The 18084-nt window shown below is 32.2% G+C and overlaps 1 protein-coding gene across 5 annotated transcripts in view; it reads left to right on the plus strand.

The window, feature by feature from the left end:
* CSMD3 (CUB and Sushi multiple domains 3) overlaps nt 1-18084 on the plus strand; it is a 1331483-nt gene that overhangs the window by 526542 nt on the left and 786857 nt on the right. For 2 of the 5 annotated variants that reach the window (XM_070477231.1, XM_070477232.1), the window contains exon 7: nt 11056-11367. The exons of the other annotated variants lie outside the window; for them this stretch is intronic. In XM_070477231.1, coding sequence (XP_070333332.1) covers nt 11056-11367 — 312 coding nt within the window. The remainder of the gene's footprint in view (nt 1-11055; nt 11368-18084) is intronic. 5 annotated transcript variants of the gene reach the window in all.

Consider the following 18084-nt stretch of genomic DNA (forward strand, 5'->3'; position numbering starts at 1 on the left):
CATTTCTCTTTAAGTCCTGCCAAACCATCCTTCCTTCTAGCAAGGGTTTTGTAAGAGGGACCTGGAAAAAGTCAGACTTTTGTTGAGAAGGAGGGTGGAGAAATACAGAGATGACAGAAAGTAAATAAATAACTTATGTGTTGATCAGACACAAGTGTTTACATGTGCTGTTTTGTGTTGGGGAGGTTAAGTAGAGGTGTAATGATTTTCACAAGTCAGTATTGTGGTTTTGGGATTACACAATTGGGGTTCAAATCCTAGCTTTTTAATTTACTAGCAAAGCGATTTGGTGTATGTTGTAAAAGTACTTGAACTTTAATATCCTCAGCTCACAGGTACTTTTGAGGATGAAATGAATTGATTAGAACTGTGTCTAAAACACAGTAAGTGCTCAGGATGTGCTGATTGCTCTATAATATCTTCATTTAAATAGTCTGCTATCTAGTCATGTAAATTAACCATTAGAATGATGAGTATGTTTATAGTGTCTTAATCACCTGTATTCAGAAATTTGGGGAGATTAGATACCATCACACAGGTGAAAAGCCAAATCCACATCATTCTTATAAAAGTTAAAAGATCTACTTCAAGACAATTGTTGGTATTCATATTATTACCTGTAATTGGAATATACCAAAATCATCTGAATAGATATAAAGCTTTTGGGTATTTAAAATCACTTTAATGTTTAAGAAAACTTCCTTTGCTTTACTTAATCTCTTTCATTTGAAAGTCAGTCAGTTAAGCTGTATATGATCTTAATCAGATAAATACTCTCAATAATTGATATAGGTGTCATACCTTTGTTTTATTGACATTATTTAAAAACAGTCTTTTTGCTTATAGTCTTGAAATAAAATACAGTCTTTGTAGAAAAGGAATTTGACAGAATAATTGCATGAAGAAATAGAAAGGCTTATCTTTCAATGTGGTAGTATATATTTTAAATACCCTACAAGGTGATGCTGTGAAAGTGCTGCATTCAATATGCCAGCAAATTTGGAAAACTCAGCAGTGGCCACAGGACTGGAAAAGGTCAGTTTTCATTCCAGTCACTAAGAAAGGCAATCCCAAAGAGTGCTCAAACTACCGCACAATTGCACTCATCTCACATGCTAGTCAAGTAATGCTCAAAATTCTCCAAGCCAGGCTTCAGCAATACGTGAACCATGAAGTTCTAGATGTGCTCAAAATTCTCCAAGCCAGGCTTCAGCAATACGTGAACCATGAAGTTCTAGATGTTCAAGCTGGTTTTAGAAAAGGCAGAGGAACCAGAGATCAACGTCCACTGGATCATCAAAAAAGCAAGAAAGTTCCAGGAAAACATCTATTTCTGCTTTATTGACTATGCCAAAGCCTTCAACTGTGTGGATTACAATAAACTGTGGAAAATTCTGAAAGAGATGGGAATGCCAGACCACCTGACCTGCCTCTTGAGAAACCTGTGTGCAGGTCAGGAAGCAACAGTTAGAACTGGACATGGACCAAGAGACTGGTTCCAAATAGGAAAAGGACTATGTCAAGGCTGTATATTGTCACCCTGCTTATTTAACTTATATGCAGAGTACATCATGAGAAACGCTGGGCTGGAAGGAGCACAAGCTGGAATCAAGATTGCTGGGAGAAATATCAATCACCTCAGATATGCAGATGACACCACCCTTATGGCAGAGAGTGAAGAGGAACTAAAAAGCCTCTTGATGAAAGTGAAAGAGGAGAGTGAAACAATTGGCGTAAAGCTCAACATTCAGAAAATTAAGATCATGGCATCTGGTCCCATCACTTCATGGGAAATAGATGGGGAGACAGTGGAAACTGTGTCAGACTTTATTTTTCTGGGCTCCAAAATCACTGCGGATGGTGATTGCAGCCATGAAATTAAAAGACGCTTACTCCTTGGAAGGAAAGTTTTGACCAACCTAGATAGCATATGAAAAAGCAGAGACATTACCTTGCCAACAAAGGTCCATCTGGCCAAGGCTATGGTTTTTCCAGTAGTCATGTGTGGATGTGAGAGTTGAACTGTGAAGAAAGCTGAGCGCCGAAAAATGGATGATTTTGAACTGTGATATTGGAGAAGACTCTTGAGAATCCCTTGGGCTGCAAGGAGATCCAACCAGTCCATCCTAAAGGAGATCAGTCCTGGGTTTTCATTGGAAGGACTGATGCTGAAGCTGAAACTCCAGTACTTTGGCCACCTCATGCGAAGAGTTGACTCGTTTGAAAAGACCCTGACGCTGGGAGGGATGGGGGCAGGAGGAGAAGGGAACGACAGAGGATGAGGTGGTTGGATGGCATCACTGACTCAATGGACATGGGTTTCAGTAAACTGAGTTTACTCCCAGTAAACTCCAGGAGTTGGTGATGGACAGGGAGGCCTGGCGTGCTGCAATTCATGGGGTCGCAAAGAGTCGGACATGGTTGATCGACTGAACTGAACTGAACATATAAGTAATACCCCAATAATAATGCATATTTGCCTTTCTAGTTAATGGTAGCTTCCGATGGTAAACGCAAGGTTCTTACCATTTCGAAAGGTTTTTAAAAATTTTCCTCAGCATGCTATGTTTTAAAGCCAAGATTGGTAATTTTTCCCCAAAAAAGTCACTCATGCTGCTAATTAATTAGCTGTTTCAGAATGAAAAGTGTTTTACAGAACGTTGTGCAGGAAAATAAGACTTTTTATGGATTGAGTTTCCTATTAAACTGTTCTACTTCAGCATATTTATGCAGATATTCACCTGTTGCTCAGCAGCATTTCCACAATAAATACCTTAATAGTCTTTCCTCCAAAATGTCAGCCCTTTCTTACCTGCGCACACCTCCCTTACATCGACCTGTTAGTAATGAAGCTAGTTCTTGCAAATCATATAACAACCACAAGGGATCACGTATCAATTATAAATGTGTCAGCAAGGAGTGTTCAGTGATCTTGCTGCAAGCTTCATCCTTGCCAAAACATACTTTTCAGCCTGCCCCTGTTATTTCTTTTGAGGAGAAGAAAACTTTACAATAAACTAATTCAAACTAGTTAAGCAATCACTCTCGAATGTAAATTCTTTCAACCAAAAAGTTGTTTGTCTGATTATAAGAGAACAATTTTGAGAAGGCAATCTATAATCCTAAAGAGCATTTTCTTTTTCAAAGTAGCATCTGTATACACAGAAAAATGTGGTAGTAGGGATAGCTCCTTGATTCCATTTAAATCATATCACATATGTAAAACACGCATTATGTATGCTTTATATTTAGGTATTAAAAAAAGACAAACACCTAGAGCTAATAAAAAATGACAACCCCTCCTGCCCACCCCAAACTGGAAGGCCGTTTCAGAAGGAAATGGAGCATAAACATGGATACACTGAGATAGTCCAGGTAAGCAGGCCACAGGGACATGATGGGCTAGGTCAGGATAAAGCCTTCTCTTATTTTTTTCTTTCAAAGATGGTATGTATAAAAGGTAACTCCACCAGTCACTTTCGCTTGTTTCTTTCCCTCTGCTACACGATATCAAATATCATCATTACAAAATATTTTTGGGAGACAAAAAGGTGCTGGAGAATGGAAGAAGAGGGAAATGCTATCCTCATTTGAAAAAGCACAAATGAAGGAGTGGTTTATTTGTTTTTAGATGCTCCTTCCTTTTTTCATACTTATGTAATATAAACTACAGTTATATTATAATTATATTTTTAGAGTGTTTATATCTGGACAGGTCAAATTTCTTTCTTATATCTTTGAAATGCATTTATTGCCATAAAGTAAAACGTTTATATTTTTGAGAAATACAGAGTAGTGCATTTATTCACATTCATTCTTTCTTCATATCTTTATGACACATTCAAGGGGAAGTGAGAGATACACATGTATCAGGCATGATTTCCACTTTCAAAATATCATTAATATATATCATTTATTAAAGACAGCAAGGCTCTGGAAGTGAAGAGGTTTCTTATATTACACTTTGGAATATAAGATATGTATAATAGGATCCCTTTTTCCTAACAAGGCTTTTAAATCTTCAATGAGAATTGACAGCTATTTCACAAGATTTAATGTGGAAGGAAATTAGACACAGAAAGAAGGTGCATGTTAAGTGTGTGTTAAGTTACATTTGTTTGTTTGAGGAAAACCCAGAATGATATATCCTTCTTTTGCTAAGAGATAAGACCTGCTATAGGAAAGAGGTCTCAAATTGCAGGATTCTAGGAAACTGTTTTAGAAAGGTGTAAAGGGGCATTCTACCCCTTTCTCTAACTCTTATAAAATGTGACAAGGAGGCTGTGACTCTTATTTCAAAGGCTAGGTCAGTTTTATTACTGGTATTGTCACTTTATGGAGGAACATTATGCTTAGATACACAAAAAAGGCTTCAGTTGTATTTTGTGAATATTTATTCTTGTGAGTGGTGTATGTGTTTGTAACTGGGCACGTAAAAAAAAGACACCTTGGACCCACCACTGTACATTGTCAAGAATTCCAAAAATATATGAAAAAGAGTGACAAGATACTGAAATTCCATTTCACAACTTCATTTTAATCAACTAGGTGAAATGGCTCTTTAAGAGAGAAAAGATTCAAGATCATTGCAACCCTCTACTTAAATAATTTTTCCCTGGCATGAGCTTACTATATTTTTAGTACTAAGAAATTAGATGTCTGTTCTCTGACATTCTGTTACAAAATATGATAACATATTTTATAGACATATACATGCATTTAATATACACATATAGTCTACATAGGTGTACTACATATATATTTTTTGGGGGGGTTGACCAACAGAGTACTCTATGATTTTTAAAACTTGGTATTTTCTATATTTTGTTTAGGTAAAGGTATTTATGCTTGCTTGGCATGTGGGTTTATCAAACTTTACTTAATCCAGAATACATATTTTTAATCTTGTATGTAAACAGCTTGGCATTAGTATGTATTTTGTTGAATATTTGTTTTATAATCACTTATTTGCTGTAGTAAATGTGGATTTGGTAAATGTATCACTAAATCTTGATATCAGTTTCAGCTTAGATTGAAAATATTCATTCACTTTGAATTTTAAAGCAGAGAGATCACTTGCATCTGATAAACAGTAACACATCCACTTGCAAAAAGTAATATTGATGTCTCGATTTAGTGCTTACAAATTTAAATAGAGATACATAATATAAATATATATATATATCAATATATCAGTGAATTCAGAAAAAATAATGTATATTAAAGTATCAGTCCTATTTTAAAATTAATATGTACCTGATTTATTTAATTTCTGATCATAGGAAATCTTTTATTCAAATTAGTGATAATTTTTTTTTTACTATACTATAATCAACTTCTTTCATATTTCAATATGTCAGAAATCTGAATTTAGGTGGCAGTGTATTTGTGTTGTCATGCCATAGTTTAATGGTTCAACAGTTTCTATCTTAGAGTTGCATCTTATAGTTAAGAATATTTTATACTTAGTTAATTAGATATTTTAATATCATTACCTTATGTATGTTCAAAGTACATGCAGCATTTTAATTTTAAATTAAACTTTATAAGACCAATATAGATCTGCTCTTTAAAATTAAGTAATAATCTAAATTTTCAGGATTTGTCTATTTATTTTTGTAGTCAGAGACACGATTTCATACTAGGTAATGACTAGCCAAGGACTTCCCTGGTGGCTCAGATGGTAAAGAATTTGCCTGTAATGTGGGAAACCTGGGTTTGCTCCGGAGTTGGGAAGGCCCCCTGGGGGGAGGGCGTGGCAACCCTCTCCAGTATTTTTGCCTGGAGAATCCTCATGGGCAGAGGAGTCTGGCGGGCTACAATTCATGGGGTTGCAGAGAGTCGGACACAACTGAACGACTAAGCTCACAATGACTAATCAAACGTAGATTATTTATATTTTTCCTACAATTTAAGGACTACTTTCTATTTCAGTTTACTCATCCCTTCTGTAAGTTGAATATTCATAGTACACACATATTCACCAGGTTATACTGTTAAATATTGAGCTATACAGATTTTAGGATATTGGCATTTGTAATGTTTAAAATGCATAATATTTATTTTCCCAACTGCAGTATGCTTCCTGAAAATAGATATGCTAAAATGTATAGAATATCTAAATGATGACTCATACAATTGCTGCATTAGTCGTATTTATATTTATTTTGATGTTGTTTTGTATATTTTTCTTTTGCATGTTTTCATGTTAGTTATTTATTGCATTTTTTTTCATTATATATCATGATACCACAAAATTATTCAGTTAGGATTATTTTGTTATTAAAGTTTTTATTCAAATGTTTAATTTGAAATGCTAAACTTAGTGGAACAGAATATATGTTTTATATAAAATAGCATGCCAAATATATCTAAAAGCCACTTCTATGAATATGCACCTATGTTTAACATGTACTTGTATAGCTATATGCATTTTGGGATTCCCACTTATATCTGTAGTAACATGTTCTTTATGTTTGTGATAAGTTAGAAAGTAGTTACAAAGCAATATAGCGTAATTTTAAAAAATATGTAAGGCTAAAATTTTAATCAAAATGAAATTCAAATTCAATTTTTATTTAATACATTTTCTAAATGGCACATTTATAAATTGCTTTATGTGAATTATGTTTAGTCCTTTGCATATAGATGTTGAAATAGGAAAGCATTCAAAAACAAATTTTATTATGATACTTAATAAGTCCAAATTTAATAATATAATTTAATTTTGTTGTTATATACATTTGCCAATTTACATGTGTAACATATGTCATTTTCCATTATCATAATTCCAAGATGACATATAGTTATGATTTTAGAAGCATGTTTATATGTGTATATCATTTCATTTTATTTTTATTATATTTGGAAATGTTTTGTTTCAAATATTAATAAAATTATATTTTAGATGTGTTTATATTATAAACATCTAATTTATAAATATATCTCAAGCAGTTTAGTTGACAGGATAATCTAATTGTGATAAACTACATCGGGTATACATGATTTGATTTCCAGTGAAGAATGGGTATTTTGGATGTACATTTTGTTCGTAAATTTGGGTTGTATGTCTTGTAAAATCATTTAACATTGTGCTATTAAAGACAACACTTATATAACTGTATAGTAAACTTAATTTTTTTAAAAGAATCCAAACTATTATATTTTAATATTCAATTAGATATATAATATATTCAATATGATATTGTTGCTATATATAATCCTAAGCATTTCTCCAGCATCAACAATTTCCTTAAAAAACATCAGGTATGCAAGATTATTGAGTGTTTTGAAACTGTTAAATAGTGCATTTTGACAATTTAAAAATCTGTGTTTCACACACTGCCACTTTAAAGTGGTACCAAAAATAGTATTCTAAATTGGTCTACATTTTAGATAAATGGTTATAATATATGACATAATTGTATGGTGATGGATGATTTTATTGTCTTATAAGGAAATCATTGTTTTTATGTATATATATATACACACACACACACATATATATATATAATATATGATTAAATTTAGATGTACTTCTACTTCCTGCCATTATGAGATATACTAGTTTTTACTCTACAGAAATTTGAATATTCTAAATAAATCCATTTCACACTAACATAGTAAGCTATCATGGTTTGAGAATGTTGACATGAATCTTCAAGTAACTGTTACTTATCGAAATAAATCTTCAGTTTCCACACTTTTTCAAAGTGATGTTTTTGAAAGTTGAAAACAAAGCCATCAGATTTTCCTTTCTTTGGAATAATTCTTCATTTCATTACATTGTTTGAAATATGACATTGCCATGTTAAAATTGTAATCATATTTAATTTGTGAAATTTATCCTCTTTATGATTGTTAGTATTACATTAGAATTATTTTTGAATCCATCTATTCTTTTATTTTTCTTTTGATAAATATTCCTTAAGGATCTACTATGTACCAGGCACTATCCTAGATACCTGGGTTTCAGCAGTGCGTGGAATTTGCCTAAATCTCAGCCTTCAAGGAGCTTGCATTATAGTATGGGGAGGAAAAATTATGAAAACAGAATATTAGTAAAATATAAGAACTAATTGGTAAAATATATTTTTGAAATATGTAGTTAGCTAGATGATGGTTATTAAATTGGATTTTTCATTACTTTATTCAAATATTACACCCTGTTTGAATTCAGGTTAAGAGAATAATATTGCTATTAGCCAGTGGTAGAACTCTATTACTGAAGATTTTAAGATCACTAGCAAATCCTGGGTCTAAATCCTACTAAAGATCAGTTCTAACTCACAAATTTGGTTAGGAAATGTATTTATTGCCTGGAGTCTTCAAGAATATGGGCATTTTGAAATTGGTATGTTGATCTTAAAAGATCAGTTTTAGCAGCAGCCTAGACACATTCCTAAGAATTACCCCAGATTCATTTACCCAAATACTAGGGATTACTTGGGCTTCCCTGGTGGCTCAGATGGTAAAGAATCCACCTGCAATGCAGGAGACCCAGGTTCAGTTCCTGGTTTAGAAGATCCCCTGGAGAGCAAAGTGGCTACCCATTCCAGTATTCTTACCTGGAGAATCCTATGGACAGAGAAACCGACAAGCTACCGTCCATGGTGCTGAATAGAGTTGGACACAACTGAGCAACTAAGCACAGAGGTTATTTATGATTAATGTAATGACCTTCAATGATGGAGCATAATAAATAGCTGTTTAATTTGCTTCTATGTTAAACGTTTAATAGACACACTGAGATTTGAGACAGTACAAATTCCACAAATTTTCATACTTTTAGATTGCATTTAGCAGCATATGTTTATATTTAAATAGTTTCCTTTTTTAAACTAAACCTGAAAGCCCAGACATTATGATAAAGTTAGGAAGAGTTCTAAAGCATTAGTTTCTTTTATAAAGAAAGGTGCAGTTAAATCCCCCAGATGAATAATATGGACCAGGTAATTGTTTTTATAGTAAAGAGTATATGGACATCAAAATGTCTGATTTACCATGGTCAGTTACTAAATATTAGTAATGCAAGTGTAGGTATTACTTAATCATGTGACTAAAGAAAACCTTCACCATATATTAGCTTAGTAAATATTACTGGCTAATTTGCGTAACTAATATGCATTTAGTAGATTCTAATCTTCACAAAATAACTTGAATATTCAATAGCATCTCTTTCTGATTAATGTTTTAAACTATATTAAAAATCTTTAAGATTGCTTGATAATTGTCATATTTCATTTACCACTGGCCACCACAAAGTATAATCATTTAATTCTTTTGAATTTCTAAATCAAATTTTAAAAAAAGTGGTAAAGAATCCACCTGCCAATGCAGGGCACACAAGAGACCCAAGTTTCACCCGTGGGTCTGGAAGATCAGCTGGAGTAGGAAATGACAACTCACTCCAGTATTCCTGCTTTGCAAATTCTATGGACAGAGGAGCCTGGTGGGCTCCAGTCTATGAGATGGCAAAGAATTGGACACAACTGAGCGACTGAGCACACACACATATAACAACACAAGCTGGAAGAATTAGTAATGGACAGGTACTCTTTTGCTTGCTTTTGAACGAGGGACAGCTCTTGTTTGACTTCCTTTTTTACTTTAAAACAGAAACCTGAATTATTTGTCCTACTAATCACCTGCCTACAGCTAAAGAGGGGTGGGGAAGAAGGCAGAACATGTTCAAATCACATAATGTGATATAGCTGTTTTGTCTCTTGCAAAATGATTAAAATATTCCTTTGCATTTTGTGTTATATATATATGGACAGAAGTTTGAGATGCATTTTGTTGAGAAGGCAGATTATGTGAAGACTTACACCCTTCAGTGGCTAACACATGTATACCCATGGTGGATTCATGTCAATATATGGCAAAACCAATACAATATTGTAAAGTTAAAAAAAAAAGAAGTTTTCTAACCAGGACCTGACTGTTAGTTCTAATTTGTAGTTGTTCCTCCACAATTCAGTTATTTTTTTTTCTTATTAGGCATTTTAGCTGCCAAGATCATCTAAGTATATCTTCAATCAGTTTCATGCTTCTGTTGTAGAAATTGCATCTTTTTGTCATTATGTGAGAATTATTCTCTACCAAGTACAATTTTTGAAAAAAGAGTTTAAGTGAAAGGAGAAAGAAAATCCTAATTTGAAGTCTTTAAAACAATTATAAAAGCATAGTGAACTTTAATAAGATTAAGAGATTTACTGTGACATACTTAAAAGATATTTGGAAATTTTCAACCACTTTTTAAAACTATTTTGTATCATGAAATTTTCATGCTAATAGTTAATTTCTGGTCATTTCTAAGTAAAATGATTTGTGTATTTTAACTAATTGAAAATTGGTTAATCTCAAGTGTTACTTTAAAAGTCTGAAAAATATTACCCAACTTCCAAAACATCCCACTAAATTCTAAAGTGTATATATTGCTCATGACATTGAATATTTTATCATGTTGGCTTTTTTCTGGCAAATGAGGTAAAGATAGATATTTACAAGGAGTAGTTATTTCAGAGTTTTTTTAAAATCATTTTGTCTTCAATTTTGTTTTGATTTTTAAATTCTCCTTTCTTCACTTGTTTGTCTTAAAATTTAAAAAAAAATGATATTTCCCCCAGAAATCATGATGAGAGATGGCATGGACTATTCAAAGCATACTTTTGAGAAAAGTGTGGTTACATAGTTACCCATTTTGTCAAAACTTGTCACTTACTAGGCATTTGTTGCTAAAAATCATCTATAGATAAATAATGAATAAGATTTATTCAAGGTCAGATAAAGGGTTTACTGTTTCTCCTTTTTCTCCCTAATGTGTTACAATTAAAATGTGATATGTTTATGTGTAATAACTCTTCATACATTGATTGATATAAACAAAACATCAGATCTGGTTACTTCACATTTTAGTGGCATGTTTGTGTTTTGCCTTTTTATGTTAATTATACTTAAGGTGATAGAAGAGAATATAATTTATGAAACTTATCAGAAAAAAAAAAACAACATTTAAAAGAAAAAGTTAGCATCTAGTGCTACTGTGTCCCACAGGTTCTTCTCCACTGACCCACACTACCTCCACTGGTGAGTTAGAGGAGCATAACAGGACTGCCACTGGTGCTATTGCTGTTGCTAGCACACCTGCAGATGTTACTGTATCCAGTGTTACAGCTGTCACCATCCATAGACTTTCCGAGGAACAGCGAGTGCAAGTAAAGAATCTCAGAAATTCAGGTCTGGACCCCAACACGTCCAAGGACGGGCTCTCACCTCATCAAGCAGATACACAAAGTACAAGGAGAAGACCAAGAAATGCTGAACAGATAGAAAGAACTAAAGAGCTTGCAGTTGTTACTCATAGAGGTATTGGATGTTATTTTACTTGTGCCCATTTAGTTACAGCCAAAGATATATTTTGGTAATGATTCCAATTAGAGAATGAGCTGAAACAGAGCCAAGATGTAGGAAATGCAAGGAGGAATTCAAAGTAGCTGAAAAATATAGACAGTAAAAGCCAGAACCTGAATAATTTGAAAATATAAAAGTTAGAATTAAAAAGAAAAATCAAAATGAAATTCAAATGTTGGAGGGAGGAGGGAGTAAATATAGGAAGAAAATAATACATAAATGATAGAAAAAACAAAATACCTATTGTGTATTATATACCAATTATGGAGTCTAGATAAAATCAAAATTAAAATAACCATTTTTCTATTAATAAGGGTACATATTTACTAATTGATGATTTAGCCAATGTAGTAATTTTCATGTTTGCATGAATTTTTTGTTATACAAATGCCAAATAATTATTGAGAAAATAGATAACTAGATTGGGGACAATGGAAACATTATGTCTGGTGATTATTTTATATAGCTTATTCTACTATTTCTGAATTACCTATTGACCCATATGATTGTACTGAGAACAGATTTCTCATTTTGAAAAGGTAACAGTTATTCTGGACTTCCCTTGTGGCTCAGCTGGTAAAGAACCTGACTGCAATGCAGGAGACCTGGGTTCGATCCCTGGGTTGGGAAGATCCCCTTGAGAAGGGAAAGGTTACACACTCCAGTATTCTGGCCTGGAGAATTCCATGCACTGTATAGTCCAAGGGGTCGCAAAGAGTCAGACACGACTGAGCGACTTTCACTTTCCCTTTCAACAGTTATTCCTTGGTATTATGACTACAAATTTAAGTGTTCCTTAAATTCCTACTTTAATTTTTAGAGGTAAAAATAACAGAGTCAAATTATATGTTGATAATTTTCGAGTTGATTAGTATAAGCCTATAGTTTACAAAATTTAGGAAGTGTAGCAAGAATTTTTTTCCTATTTTTTGGTAGCAGCTTCACTGAACAGTTTAGGAAAAAATAGTGCAGTATGAAACACTAATGAGAATTTATATTGATGTATTCATCATTGAAAATATTAACAAAATGAACATATTTCAAGTACAAATATTTACTCCAGCTCTGTTTCCAACTCAAAGTTATATATTCTCCAAAATGGCAATGATTTTTGTAGTATGGTTATGCATAGTTTGCATGATATAGGTAATAGAAAACCATTCAGATGCTTAGTACATACTAAGGAAAGAAAATCAACACATCTTTGCATAAGTTGATTGAAAATCATACATCTCAGAAATTCATTTTTCATCAAAATTCATACTGAAAGTAGTTACTTTGATTCTCTTTAATAAGAAGCATTCTAAAATGAATTCTTAGCATGCAGTAATCTCCTTTAAAGGATTAAATGGATATCACCTTGGTTCTCTATTCATTCTCGTACCATGAATATTTCTGCTCATGTGAATATAGGGATCATTATCAGATTTATAATTGTTTAATCAAGTAGGTAGATTTTCTTATTACAGGGAAGTAAAAATGTGTAAGTATTGAAATATAGATTAAGAAGAAAGCCCCCCCCCAAAAAAAAGAAAAAAGCCCTTCAGTTTAGTGTTTTCACTCTCTTTGGAAATTTGAATGCACTAACATAGACAAACTTCCCTGTTATCATTCTGTTGTCCATTGAAGAAAAGGCAGGTAATTTTGGGACATGAGTTTATTGTTTATTAACTAATAATTCATATGTTCTAGGTAAAGTTTGCCATCAAGTGATTTGAGAAACCCTGGTGCTATATATATATATATATATATATATATATATATATATATGATATATATATATAATATTTTGTAGAACTTGAACTTGAACAAATAATTCAGATTGAAAATAGAATAGTTATCAATTACTATATTAAAATGATTTGAAAGTTAATCTAAAATTTTGAGGAGCATTCAGCCAAATTTCAATTAAGCATCAAGATTACACCCTTGATTAATTTCAGTGCTAAAATTTTCTCAATTATTATAATAATCTTCCAATGCTATGTTAACATTCATAGTATTTAGACCTGCTTCACTCATATTCTTTCTAGAATAGTGTCTATGAATATGATATTCATTCAGTGATGCCATCTACATTGGATATAAGTATTTTTAATTATTGATTATACAGAATATATATATATAGAAAACATTTTGAATGTTATGTTTATTTTTAGTGACTTAAATTATTATACTTGCATCAAATCTTTATACAAACCTCAATATATAGTTGTATTTTCAGACGTAAAGCAGTCCTCAAAGACTTGACTCTTAAGCTGGACCAAATCTCTAAATAGGAATTTGCTGACATGAAAACAATATTTTTTTAAACAATACATTTCAGTTTACCCAACATGCCTGACATGCCAACTGACGTCTCTTCTGTGCAAAATAATGATAAATAATACATGCCCTTTTGAAAGACTGAGAGAGAGTAAAGGACATGGAGAAATCCACCCTGGTGGGACAAGGAAGATTTTGTAAAGCTCATGGCTGAACATAGTATTAAAGGAGATATAGGATGTATGTAGACAGTGAGTCTTTTAATTGATGTTTTAGATGAGTCAATAAAGATAATACAAAACTAGCTTGCTTAATTTTTCTAGATATTTTAGAGGAAAAAAATGTCTTGTTCTTCTATTCCATTCTCCACAATGTAGTCAGAATTACCTTTTAAAAATGAAAACCTGATCACATTCCTTCATTGCTTTAAAGCTTCCACTGGTTTCCCAGGGACTTTGGGAATAAAACCAAACTTGATGATAACCCATGGGATCCTCTTATGTTTTTTTGTGTACATCTCCAAATTCATCTCATGCAACTCTGATAAACACTCTGTGTTTTTTGCCAAACAGAATTTCTTTTAGCTTGTCGAACATACCATATTCTTTTCTGCCTCAGGACTCTTCCTTTCAACCAAATCATTTTAATTCCTTTTCCAACATTTAGCTGAAATTGTTAATTCCTGGAAATTTAGAATTTCCTATTGTAACTACCATTTTAAATTCTGTAAGGTAGGGAGAGGATGAGTCTTGTTCATGGTTCATTCCCACTGCTTAGAACAGCTTCTGACTCATAGATATATTTAGATAATATTTAGTAAACTGATGAATAAATATTTGCAATTTCACTAGCCAGAGTATTCAACTTACTTAAAAGCTAAAAATTATATTTTTCAATATAATCAAATATTCATGTAGTTCAACTTAAAAATAGCTATTTTTATAGTTATAATAACCAACATTTTTAATCCCTTTGAAAACCAAAGTATTGTTACAAACTCAAAATGAAATATTGCTTTTTTATTACATTACTACTTAAAATTCACAAGGTAAAACTAGATATAAATGCCTTGCTTATGGCCTTTATACATTTATAAAATCAAAGAAAATTTATTGATAAACACAAAATAATAGTCAGTAAACTATATATGAATAAGTGTTAATGTAATATTATTATTTTGCTGAGATTACCATCTAAAGCATATATACAATAGAGATTGTGATGCCATAGGTTTTTTGATGTCTACAAGTGCATACAAAATTTTGCACTGTGATCGTGTACATTTTTCATTTTTTTTTTCTATTCACACTGCAATTAAACTTTCATGTCTATGATGTCTTTTGATCATTGCTGCTACTGCTAAGTCCCTTCAGTCATGTCCGACTCTGTGCGACCCCAGAAACAGCAGCCCACCAGGCTCCCCAGTCCCTGGGATTCTCCAGGCAAGAACACTGGAGTGGGTTGCCATTTCCTTCTCCAGTGCATGAAAGTGAAAAGTGAAAGTGAAGTCACTCAGTCGTGCCCGACTCTTAGCGACCCCATGGACTGCAGCCCACCAGGGATTTTCCAGGCCAGAGTACTGGAGCGGGGTGCCGTTGCCTTCTCAGCTTTTGATCTTTGCTACTTCCTAATTTGTCTATTCTTAATAACTTGAGGCAATTAAAGTACTTAGTATTATCACTATGAAAACAAACACTGAAATTGCACTTTTAAGTATTTGCACTTGGTATTTGTAGGTGTATAGACTCAAAAGTCTACATATTAATTTATGATAAATTAAGTCACTATAATGAATTTATTATAAAAGCTTCACAATTAATGAATAATTTGGAAAAAATACTTAGAATATTTATTAAAGGATTTTAGATCACTATAGGGTTCTGCTCCAATTAATTTTTACCATAGTACTAAGTTAGGCATCAGTAATTCAATTTAAGGTATGTTCTTAAAAGAATTTTTTTTCAGTTTCTACTTGTTCTCAGTGAAAGAAAACCCCTTCTGATTTTTTCCATTTAAAAAGAGTCTTAGACATGAAATAAAATATAAAGAAGTAAAAGAAAAATATTGATGAAGCATGTTGATTTAAATCTTCTTTAAGTAGTGTGTTAACACCACAGTTTATTAGTGCCCAATAGTTTTCAAAATGAACATTCGATTTTATTGATTGGTTTTACCTTACTTTTCTCACCTACTGTGCATGACAATATTTTTGAGTCACATGAAATATTAGGGTTGAATTTCCCTGTCAGAAAAATAGTATCGTAGTATTATATTAGGGTTATAGTGAGGATTAAACACAGTACTAGGTGGAAATGCCAAAAAAATCTCAAGTATTTTCTCCCAGTGTAAAGGCAAAACCAAATTGCCCACCATTATTGGTTAGTTTTGAGGTCAGAGAACTAGGCTGAGTCTGTACTCTATCCCTTATTAGGTGTATGATTTTGAACAATAACTTCAACTTTAGAACCTGCAATTTCCTGGTAACTGAGAGTAGCTACCTGTAGGTAATTATGTGAAAGAATTTAGCACAGTTGTTGGCTTATGTTCAATGGATATTAATTGTGTTTATTTTTACTATTATTCATCAAATATATTTAACTCTTGCTATCTATGTGGCATTGCTCTGGACAGTAGAGGTATAAAAATGTGCAATGCTAGCTGTGCTATGGAGTAGTCTATATAACTTATTTTATAAAGGGAAGCTTATTATGAGAAACATTGCCAGAACAGTATTTTTTTTTTTTTTTAATGTTACTGAAGTAAAGGAGAGGGATCAGCTGCCTCTAAATGTAAAAGGCAAGAAAGGTTGCACAGGCATAAGATATTTGTACAAATTCTTGAGAGATGAACAGAAGTTTTCAACTAGTAAATTGTGTTTATATGCTAAGATGTATAAAAATTGCTTTAAGTGGATAATGTGCTGAATAGAAATATGATGACTCTATATCAAAATAATAAAGGAAATAGTCATTATTTGCAGTTATATAAACAAAGCTAAAACAATTGATCTTTTTAGTTTATAGAATATTCAGATGTTTAAAATTAGTTACCATAGTATCTAGTGATATTTTAAATTCCATCAGAATAGTTTGTTGCTTTAACTATAAGATCTTTTTAAAAATTATTAATATTTACATAACATACCTTTTCTAACAATCTCTAAATACCATAATTTATTATTATATCTCTAAGAGATTTTAATTCAGTGTTGAGTTTAAACGTAGGAAATATGTAGCATGATTAAAACATTAAGTAAAGGGTCCTGAATTTCTAGGATTTTATTTTTTAAAATAGATGGAATCTTTTAGATCATCTACTACAACACCATTACTTCTTATAGGAAATTGTCCTCTGAAAAAGGCCTTGTGAAAACCCAGTCTTCATACTGATAAACTAGTATTCATTCATCCTTCTATTTACTCATGGTTCATAAAGGCTTAATGCATGAAGACCCTTTTATTAGGTGATATTAAGGTTAAAGTAATATAGATGACAACCATATTTGGATTTTCTTCCTCAAGAGTTTGATATTTATATTATTAAAAATAGTCATTTAATGTGTTTTACTCTAGATAAGTTTTTAAGCTATTGTTTTTCTTACATAATACAGTAGAATGAGATTTCTTTTTTTCCCCAGTATGTAGACAATTCCTGTCTGCTGTTAATAAGCAACCTTGTTAGTTGCTACTTTCATGCAAAAGTGTTAATATATTCTGAAAAGTTCCCATATACATATACAATAATTATAAACACTCTTTTATTGTTTTTCTTCGAAATTTAGATGACTATATCATCTTGTGGAGTCAAGTATGTGTCATTAGCATTTACTGCCATTGATGGTACTTGTTTTGATGTAGTGTAGCAAATGCTTCCATAATATATTTAATAGCTAATGATCTTATTAATAGGATTGAGCAGGGTTTTAACTTAGTTTATAAGGTAAGGAGGGCTTCCTTGGTGGTTCAAATGATAAAGAATCCACTTGCAATGTGGGAGACAAGGGTTTAATCCCTGGGTTGGGAAGATGCCCTGGAGGAGGGCATGGCAATGCACTCCATATTCTTGCCTGGAGAATCCCCATAGACAGAAGAGCCTGGCAGGCTACAATCCATGGGGTCCCAAAGAATCTGACATGACTGAGTGACTAAACACAGCACATAATGTAACATGAAATTATATTTAACTGAAATTTAATATGATGTAGAACTGCTCCCATAAGGGCAGCATAAAAGAAAATCTGTTTTAATTACCAATTTGTAAGTAGAATTTTTAATTGTTTTCAACTTTAAGGTAAGAACAGTTAATTCAGCATACATTATTAACTTTAGGTCAACAATTTTAATCCAAACAAAAGTAGGAATTAAAAAAAATATCATAAGCAATATTTTTTCAAGTAACATCATGTGA

The sequence above is a fragment of the Odocoileus virginianus genome, chromosome 15 (assembly GCF_023699985.2).
Source record: "Odocoileus virginianus isolate 20LAN1187 ecotype Illinois chromosome 15, Ovbor_1.2, whole genome shotgun sequence".
Classification (NCBI taxonomy): Eukaryota; Metazoa; Chordata; class Mammalia; order Artiodactyla; family Cervidae; genus Odocoileus; species Odocoileus virginianus.